Source organism: Lolium perenne, chromosome 6 (genome assembly GCF_019359855.2).
Source record: "Lolium perenne isolate Kyuss_39 chromosome 6, Kyuss_2.0, whole genome shotgun sequence".
Taxonomy (NCBI): domain Eukaryota; kingdom Viridiplantae; phylum Streptophyta; class Magnoliopsida; order Poales; family Poaceae; genus Lolium; species Lolium perenne.
In genome coordinates, this window is record NC_067249.2 from 17,643,030 (window position 1) to 17,652,670 (window position 9,641).

The following is a 9,641-nucleotide window of genomic DNA, read 5'->3' on the forward strand; positions in this document are numbered from 1 at the left end:
TGTTAAGAAGGCCATTGTTATTTTCAAAAGGTTTTGAAAGTTTGAAACTTCAAACCAATTTCAAATACTGTAACAAAAGAAGTTTGAAACAAAATAAAGAAAAACAAAATTTGCAAAAGAGAAAAGAAACTACCGCGGGAGATTTCACAAGTTCAGAGACTCACTGATCAACTGAAGACTCACTTTACTACCGGAGGAAGGCGGAGCCATCACCTTGCAGCCTAAACTAGCGCGGGAGCCAAGTTACACAATTATGCTTCAAAATGATTTATTTGATAACTGTTTTAAGTTAATGGATGTAAAATCAAGACAGAAATTCAGACATATCTAACACTACTCTTTGCACTGAAATTTATGGAGTAATAGATCTGGAACGAGCATGGCTCAAATTAAAGCTCAAATGAAGGAGATATATACTACTTCTGAGAGTAAATTTCGATGTTTTGTGATGGAGTGGCCTTTCGTGTGGAGTCCGTCTCATGGAGTCATGGTTAGAAAGGAACAAGTCGTGGGCCTCAATATTATCTAGCCTGGTTCGTGTACGGTCCACCACCGGAATCCTCCGATGAAGAGCCTCCGCCGCTCGCCGGCGGTCGATCTGATAGAGGACGACGACCTCCTCTCGGAGATCCTCCTCCGCCTACCCCCGCACCCCTCCTCCCTCCCGCGCGCATCCCTCGTCTGCAAGCGTTGGCGCCGCCTCGTCTGCGACCCCGTCTTCTCCCGCCGCAACCCGCCCCTCCTAGGTCTGTTCGACAGGTACCAATGCCTGTCCTTCATACCCACTCTGGAGGCCCCCAACCGCGTCCCTCCCTGGTGCTTCTCCCTGCATGCCGAGGACGACGTCAGCTGCTCCACCTCCCTCGGATGCCGCCACGGTCTCGTGCTCCTCCACCTTACAAAGAGTCTCCAGGTCCTCGTGTGGGACCCCGTCACTGGAGACCAACGCCGCATTGCCCTTCCCCCGAGGTTCTGTGCAAAGGGGACCATGATCAACGGGGCGGTGCTTCGCGCCCCAGGACACGTCCACTTCCACTTCCAGGTGGTCCTGGTAATAGCGGACGACGATGCCAGCCATAGACTGGCGTTCGCGTGCGTTTACTCGTCGCACACCGGCCTATGGGGGCACCTCGTCTCAACACCGATTCCTTCCGAGCCCGACACTCCCACAATTGTTTATCCGGAAGCCGCTGTGCTAGTTGGGAATTCCCTTCACTGGCTGCTTTTCGGGCATACCTTTGCTGGAATTCTCGAGTTTGATTTGGATAGGCACAGGCTAGCGGTTACACAAGTGCCGCTTGATATCCTCGCCCAAGGTGACGACGTCGCGATTACGCGGACAGAGCGGGGTGGGCTTGGCTTCCTCCTTTTGTCAGACTTCAGCGCCCACCTATGGAACAGGGAGCACGATTGCAATGGTGTCGCTTCGTGGGTGCTGCGAAGAACCATTGAACTCGACAAGCTGCTTTTCCTGAATCGAGAGGAGGAGAGGGACCCCCTCACGATAATAGGATTTGCTGAGTGCAGCAATGTTGTGCTCCTGTGGACTGGCAGCCTTTTCATGGTCCAGCTTGAGTCGTTGCAGTTCAAGAAACTTTCTGAAACCAACTTGGTGGCCTGCAGTCCGTTTGAAAATGTATATACTGCAAGTAATAGCATGCCTTAACACTGTGGGTATAACAGAATCAAATTATGTTTCAATATTTGGTTGATGGAATGCACTAGGCATCTTTTCATGTTAAGCTAAAAGTGTCAAGTAGCGTTGTACCAATATTTTTTTGCTGCTACAGATTATATTCTGTCCCGAACTCCATGGTGGTATTTTCTTTTTTCTTTGCAAAGGTTCTATGGTGCTGTTGCATGCAAATATTTTTGGAGAAAATATGAACATCTACAAATTCATATAAATATGATATAAACATATACTTCATGATACATCTAGTAATATTGATTTGTTACTGCAGATGTTGATATTTTCGTGGTAAACTTTGGCTAAACATTTTCGCAGCATGCCACTCTTCATATGTCAACTTGCATATATATTTGTAAGCAGGCGTTAGCCACTAATATATTGGCCAGTCCATAACTATATGATTATATGCTCTATCTGAAGTCTAATTTTTTTCAACTATTGATATTCATTACATCATATTGAGCATATGATCAAAATAGTTTGACTAGATTTACCATAAAAGGTGTTTTTATCACTAGTCTTTTTTTTTTTGCTACCATGTTATTATTAGTAGTACTGAAAATATTGCGTGTTGCTATGCAACGTAAAAAAGTTACAGCCATTTTATATCAAAGGTGCAATCTATAATGCCATGCATGATCTCGTCTTGATATCTTCGCCCAAGGTGATGACGTCGCGGTTACGTGGACAAAGTGGGGTGGGCTTGGCTTCATCCTTTTGTCGGACTTCAGCGCCCACCTATGGAACACGGAGCCCGATCGTAATGGTGTCGCTTCGTGGGTGCTGCGAAGAACTATTGAACTCGACAAGCTGCTTTCCCTAAATCTAGAGGAGGAGAGGGACCCCCTGACGATAAAAGGATATGGTGAGTGCAGTAATGTTTTGCTCCTATGGACTGGCAGCCTTTTCATGGTCCAGCTTGAGTCCAGTTCAAGAAACTTTCTGAAACCAACTTGGTGGCTTGCAGTCCGTTCGAAAGTGTATATGCTGCAAGTAGGCAACATGGTCCAGCTTGAGTCCTTGCAGTTCAAGGAACTTTCTGAAATCAAATTATGTTCCAATATTTGGTTGATGCACGCAGTAGGCATCTTTTCATGTTAAATTGTTAAGCGAAAAGTGTCAAGTAGTGTTGTACTGCTGTTCCAATTTGAATATTTTTTTGCTGCTACAGATTTTGTTTGTTCTGTCCCGATACTCCGTGCTGGTGTTTTTTTTTTTTTTTTTTTTTTTTTTTTTTTTTGCAAAGGTTCTATGGTGTTGTTATATGCAAATATTTGTGGAGAAAATATGAACATCTACAACTTCATATAAATATTATGTCGAGGACGCGAGGGCGGAGTTTCCGAAGTGGAAGGTCCTAGGAGTCCGACGTCAGTTGGAGTTTCTTCTTCATCAGCGTCCTACTCCAGCCCAATTATGGTTGCGAGGACCTGCTTAGACGAAGCGGATTCTGCTTCGGCTGCCTCCTCATCTTCCAATTCCTTCAAAGCGCGATTGTACTCCTCCGTGTTCATGGTTGAAACATCGTCTGAGGTTGGGCTTAGATTACCCAGGAGTGATTCCTCCTTATCTCTGGCATCCTCTTGCTGATCCGGGGCTTCGCTGTCTCCGACAACCTCTTGCTGATCCGGGGCGTCGCTGTCTCCAGTAGCTTCAACCTGCATGGGTCCAGCTCCTTCCTGAGGAGGGGCGGTTCCTGCGGTATGTGCGAGGAAGTGCACGAAGTGGCACCTTTGCTTCTCTAACACCTGGGAGACCCAGACGGATCTGCATTGGTCTTCCACCATAATTTCCTGCTCAGGGGCGGATTGGGTGGGCGTTGAATTTTCCAGATCTAAGGAGGAATCTTCCTTAGGAAGCTCCTGCATCTCAGATCGGATCTTCGCGACTGCGTCCTGCTCAGCGGCGGTCGCGTCAGCGTGACTTACCAGGGCGTTTCCGTCGGAATCGACGATCTCGCCGATGAAGATGTGAATGCCGCCAATTGGCACGATGGAGAGCTTGACGGGGTTGGTCCTAGCCGGAATCCAGCACTCGTCCTGAGGGACGATCGGAAAATTTCCGGCGTAAAGAACACGTTCCACACCGATGGATTCGTCGTAGCTTCCCATGGCGGAACCCTTCCGGTTCCGACCTCCAAACGCCGCTAGCCCCACGACGGGCGCCAACTATCGTTGCCTATTTGACGGTACCCCGGAGGAGGAGTCCTCACGAGGGGGAGAAGAAGTAGGGCCATTGGGCGGAGAGTCCTCGAGACGGTGGTACGCGATTTACCCAGCTTCGGACATCTGCAGGATGACAGGGCCTACTGCTGCTTGTCTGGAATTATCTAGGCGCTTTCGCGTTGTTACAATGAGTTGTGGTTGTGCCTCTAGGGCTCCTAGGATCCGGCTTATAAAGGTGCTCGAATCTAGGGTTTACACGGAGAGTCCTAGCCGGAATACAAGATGCCTAACTACGAAATATTACATTGCCGTGCACGTCAAGGATCCACCTTTCCTTATGCGCCGTATTGAATCCGGATACTTCATGGACCTTCTCAGATCCGACTATTTTCATAGGGCGGTTAAGATCCGGCTCCGGTTACCTGGGCTGGACTTTTTTCATCTTGATCTACAACAACTAGGCCGTCCGATGGACCATACACCACCATCACCATCTATGGGTGATCCGGTCTTGTCGGATCTAGGTCACGCTGTTGGTACACCTATAATGTATACCCACAACAATAGTTGTACGTTAGTAGATGCAAAAGACTATAGTGGTCAAAAAGAAAATGCAAATGATTATTTAAAAAAATGAGATTTGGAGGTTAGACAGCCTCCAACAATTCAATAGAATTTTTTTGGGCTCAAGATCTCACGGGTACGGAGGTATCAGCATCTCCTAACCATCCAGGCTATGTCTCGGTTCACGCAATTGATTATTTGCATTGCCTGGTATACGTACATATATCTGCGCAGTAATACAAAATTACTGTAGTAGTACAGAAAAAAATTAGTGGGCTTCTATGTTCATCTAGCCATGGGCTGGGCTTCCTAACCGTCAAAACAAAGAGAAAGTCAGGTCTCTCTTACTGTCATTTTTTCTCTCTTCAGTGTCACTCCACTCCCCACTCCCCACTCCCCAGACGAGAGCTCTAGGGCGAGATGAGCAGCCACCGCCGCCGCCACCACCACCACGTCCGCTCGCCGGCGACCGAGCCTCTGGACGACGACGACCTCCTCTGCGAGATCCTCCTCCGTCTCCCGCCGCAGCCCTCCTCCCTCCCCCGCGCATCAGCCGTCTGCAAGCGCTGGCGCCGCCTCGTCTCCGACCACGCCTTCTTCCACCGTTTCCGCCTCCGCCACCGCCGCAACTCTCCTATTCTCGGGTTCTTCGACAGATTTAATGCTCTGTCCTTCCTACCTACTCTGGAAGCCCCCAACCGTGTCCCTCCCGGGCGCTTCTCTTTGGAGCACGGCGACGACGGCTCAATGTCCCTTGGATGTCGCCATGGTCTCTTCCTCGCCTTCCTTTTGAAGCGCCACCAGGTCCTGGTGTGGGATCCCATCACTGGCGACAAGCACCACATTGCCGTTCCCGCCGCGTTCGCTAGAGAGAAAACCCACGGCCTGGTCAATGGGGCGGTGCGGCGCCCTGCTGGAGAGGGCCAGCACTTCCAGGTGGTCTTGGCAGTGGCAGACAACAAACAACAAGCGCTCGCCTGCGTTTACTCGTCAGCGACAGGCCTATGGGGAAATATCATCTCAACACCGCTTCCATACGATGATGATGATGGTGATGGGATTCCCCCAATGGTTTACACAGATGACGCCGTGATGGCTGGAGATTCACTCTACTGGCAGCTTGCTGGGACATCTGCAATTCTGGAATTTGATTTGGTGAAGCAGAGCCTAGCTGTGATAGAGGTGCCAATGGATACGTCTGGTGAGGACAAAAGCTTGAAGATCATGCGGGCCGACGGTGGTGGGCTGGGTTTACTCCTAGTGTCAGATTCAGACTCTACCGCCCAGTTATGGAAGAGGGAGACTAATTGTGATGGTGTTGCTTCGTGGGGGCTTGCAAAAACTATTGAACTGGACAAGCTACTTTCACTGAAACCAGAGGAGCAAGGGATGCTAGTGATACTAGGGTTTGCTGAGGAGAATAATGTGGTCTTTCTATGGACAGCGATCGGCGTCCACATGATCAACCTTGACTCACTCAAGTTCAAGAAGCTTTTCAAAACCAACCACTTTACCTACTATCATCCATTTGAAAGTGTCTACACTGCAGGTACTAACATGCTTTACTTTGCTGATATAGAAAAACCGAGTTATTGTTTGGTAATTGGCTCGTGAAATTATTGTAACATCATCTTGTGTCATTGTCCTAACAATTTTAAGTAGCTTCATATCATATTTTTTTTGCTGCTTCATGACCTCTGAAGCGTATAGCGATTATGTTCTGCAGTGTTCGGTTCTGATGACTGTATGGTGGCTCTTAATGTAATGATATGATCTAGAAAAAAAAACTGCTAGTGGTATCTAATTTACTTTATGTGTGGTGGATAGACCTCTTCAGCATATAGTGATGACGTTCTGCAGTGTTCGGTTTTGGTGCATGTGTGGAGGCTTATCCATACAAGAAAACAATCAGTACCTGTGTTCAAGAAAATAATCAATGATTAGCAAGATTGGCAAAAAAATTAGATCGAGTAACCGCGCTAATTCGATTGTTGCATGCCTATTGTTAGATTGAAGAATTGTCTAATGGGAGTGTTTGTGTATATCTGCAGTCCCATTTTATCTGACTGTATGAGGGGCACAACAGTTGGAAGTTGACTGCATGAAAAACTGGCTTGAACCAACTAAAAATATTTAGCTCAATTGGTACATTTGGAAGCTTAATTAGGCCTAGTTATAATTCTTTCATTCAGTGTTGTCATCTCTGCTGATATTTCTAATGATATTTCTAATGGTTTTAGATCCATATTAACCACTTGGTTTTGGATTTATGATTTAAGTTTCATTCACCACTTGTAGGAGTATCCTGCTTCTGACAAGTCTATTTATAACACGGAAAATTAATATCTGATCACTTTCTTCTTTTTAGGCTAAATTTATTTAAATATTTAAATCATGATCACTTATGTTGCTATGTTTTGTTTGTAATGAGTATTTTTTTTCCCAATATGGTGTGGAAAGAGTGTAGAATAGCTCCAGATAACATCTCCATTCTGACCATGTAATAGTATTGGCATGCACATTTTTCATTATTATGGTACTAATGAGCATGCGTTGTTTTGTAATATTTAATAGATTCGACAGTAGGTGTGAAATGTTTGTTTATCTATTGCTATTGTTGTGTCAGAACTGAGTTGTTTTTCACAAACTATAGCTGCGAGTTTATGTAAAATACCTAGTTGATGCCTGCTGGTTTCTATTTGTCTTCTTGTAATGTTATTGTGGTGTGTGTGTACGGTTTGGAGCTCCTTATCCTTGTTGATGCGGCCATATACCCTACCACATGACACATTGTTTGTTTGACTTCTTAATTCTTATGCTTATAGCAACAAGCGGTGGTGGTGGGCATGACGGGGCTGAGCTTCTGCTCAATGCGTAAGATGATTGTCTGGTTGAATATGCTATTTGATCTGCCGGTTGAGCAGGTATGCTTATCTTCTCCATGTATATTGAGGTATCTGAACTGCCCTTAGAAATTGTATTGCTTTTCTGTACTACCAATTCTCAAGTACCAAAGTGTAAGAGAGGATGACAAGATTCTCTACAACCCCTTTGCTTTTTTCCATGCCCACCAAGCCACCTCCTATAATGCTGCTCCCCCCTTCTCTTGAAAGTACTAATCTACTCCCTCTCTATTAGATGTGCTCTTCTGTTTGCGCCCCCTTTCATCCATCTTCCTAGATTTTTGGTTACATCATACTTGGTACTTCTCAAGATCCTTCTGGTGGTGTGGGTTCTTCTCTCCCTCCCATGGCCGACGAATTACAACCCTTTGTCATTACCCATGTCTGCATATGTATGCGCCTTCTTAAAAATAAGATTTTTCAATTTTATCATGTTAATTGTTAAGTAGTACTTTCTCTGTTCCTAAATATAAGACGTTTTGGCAGTTCAATTTGAGCTGCCAAAACGTCTTATAATTACGAATGGAGGTAGTAGCAAATAAACTACTATCTTTACTTCTGTTTTAGTTTCATTAGTTGCTACACATAAATTTACTTTTTATAAGTGATTATGAGATTAGTGTGATTTGCAAGTTGTCCTGCATACACAAGTAACTGACAACAAATAATATGTGATCATTTGCTTTCAAACTTATTTATTTATACAAACTTATCGCTGTAGCATTTCACATTCCTGCTTATTGTGGATCGCTATGACACCTAGTGAACTAATGATTTTCACAATTCTTAAAGAATATGCTATCATTAAATAGTAATATAGTATGCTGCTGTTTTCTGATTGTGGTATTGTAATTTTATGGATGATTAATCTAGTTTTATGCTGTTTAGTTAAACATTTTCTTAGCATGCCACTTGTTGTCTGCCAAACATAATTTTCAAATAACCCTACCATTAATAACTTGCTCCAGCCAAATTGCTGGAAACTCGATACAGTGCATGCTCAGGAACCAAATAGCAGGTTCTTCCTCAAGAAGGCAAGAGCCAAACGTAGCTTGGTAGTCTGCTACTCTATTACAGGACCTTAGCAAAGCTGCAGTTTAAACTGAACTAAATTCAGGAATGAGCATGTAGCGCATGTCATAATGTAAACTTGCTTTATCTCTACCCAATGTTTTTATATTTACTAGCATATTATCATTAAAGCATTGGTGAAAGTATTGTTGGATGGTGGCAGAGTATTAGAAGAATGACGGTCATTTTGGACCAGTTGAAGTGTCAATTAATAAGAATATGCACGATCCCTTGCTTGAGGCTTTTGCGCTAGATGAATTCCATGAAATTTGATTTGTTGGTTACTAGCTAGCTTGTACTTTCTGGAAAGTATGCATGTGAGCTAGAAATACCACGCCTCTGCTTTCCTACTCCACGAGCCCCTCACGTCCCACTGTTTTAATAGTCTCTACTCAGACATATGTATCCGATTACTGCTACTATTAGAAGTTGAAGGTGGCACACAACAAATTACCTGTCAGTTTTCTCTGTTTCTGTTGTGGGCATTGTCTAATAATTAGATGATTGGATTATGGAGTCTGGCACAATTCCAACCATAGTGAAGCAAATGTTTACTGTTTGAGTTGTACAGAAATTATGAGCATATCGTCAACTTCTTTTCATGAATGAATAGTACCAAGTGTTTGACCGATGATATTCCTTGCTCCACAGGTGTCTAGAGTTCTGTTCTGGTGGCCAAGATGCAGAAATGGGTTGCTGGGTGCAGGTTATTACATTTTGTATGCTCGATGCAGAGATTTACCCTCTAGGTAGTACGCACTGGTCAGCTGTGAAGTGGATTTGTAGGAATTAATCGCTTAGTTTATTAACTTACATGTATTATCTAATTTCGGCAGACATTTGTCAACTGGCATGAACGTTGAAGGAACAGACATGTTCCGATTAATTAGTACTTAACTTATGGTTCCTTCAGTTTGCTTAATTGCTTTGTTCTTTTAAGCAAAGCATGTTGTGGCATGCTTTGTTCTTTTAAGCAAGCATTTTGTGGCAAGCTCACATGTCAATTGATCTTGCTGGCATTTTAGTGTGTGCTTTTGATTACCTTTGGTGTTTGGCCTGGGAGTTCAGGAGAATCTCCTGTTTGCTGAATTTTACTGCTGATCTGCTGCAATTGGCTAATACTGCATAAATTACGGGCGATTCAACTAGGGCCGTGATTCAGTGCATAGCTTGCTTTCTTTTAAATTGTAGGAAGGCTTGTATGAGCTGTTCTGGTTTTTTCATACGAGCTTCACTTTTTCCAGG

The 9,641-nt window shown here is 44.5% G+C and overlaps 2 protein-coding genes across 2 annotated transcripts; both read left to right on the top strand.

Moving 5' to 3' along the window:
* The first annotated feature begins 565 nt into the window (after positions 1–565).
* On the top strand, positions 566–1,666 carry LOC127310724 (F-box/kelch-repeat protein At3g17530-like). Its single transcript, XM_051341373.2, has one exon. The coding sequence runs from the start codon at positions 566–568 to the stop codon at positions 1,664–1,666; it is 1,101 nt and encodes a 366-aa protein (XP_051197333.1).
* Positions 1,667–4,791: 3,125 nt separating this feature from the next.
* On the top strand, positions 4,792–9,308 carry LOC127308732 (uncharacterized). Its single transcript, XM_051339635.2, has 3 exons — positions 4,792–5,971; positions 7,248–7,346; positions 9,048–9,308. The coding sequence occupies exons 1-2, from the start codon at positions 4,843–4,845 to the stop codon at positions 7,298–7,300; spliced, it is 1,182 nt and encodes a 393-aa protein (XP_051195595.1). The 5' UTR covers positions 4,792–4,842; the 3' UTR covers positions 7,301–7,346; positions 9,048–9,308.
* The last annotated feature ends 333 nt before the right edge of the window (positions 9,309–9,641 follow it).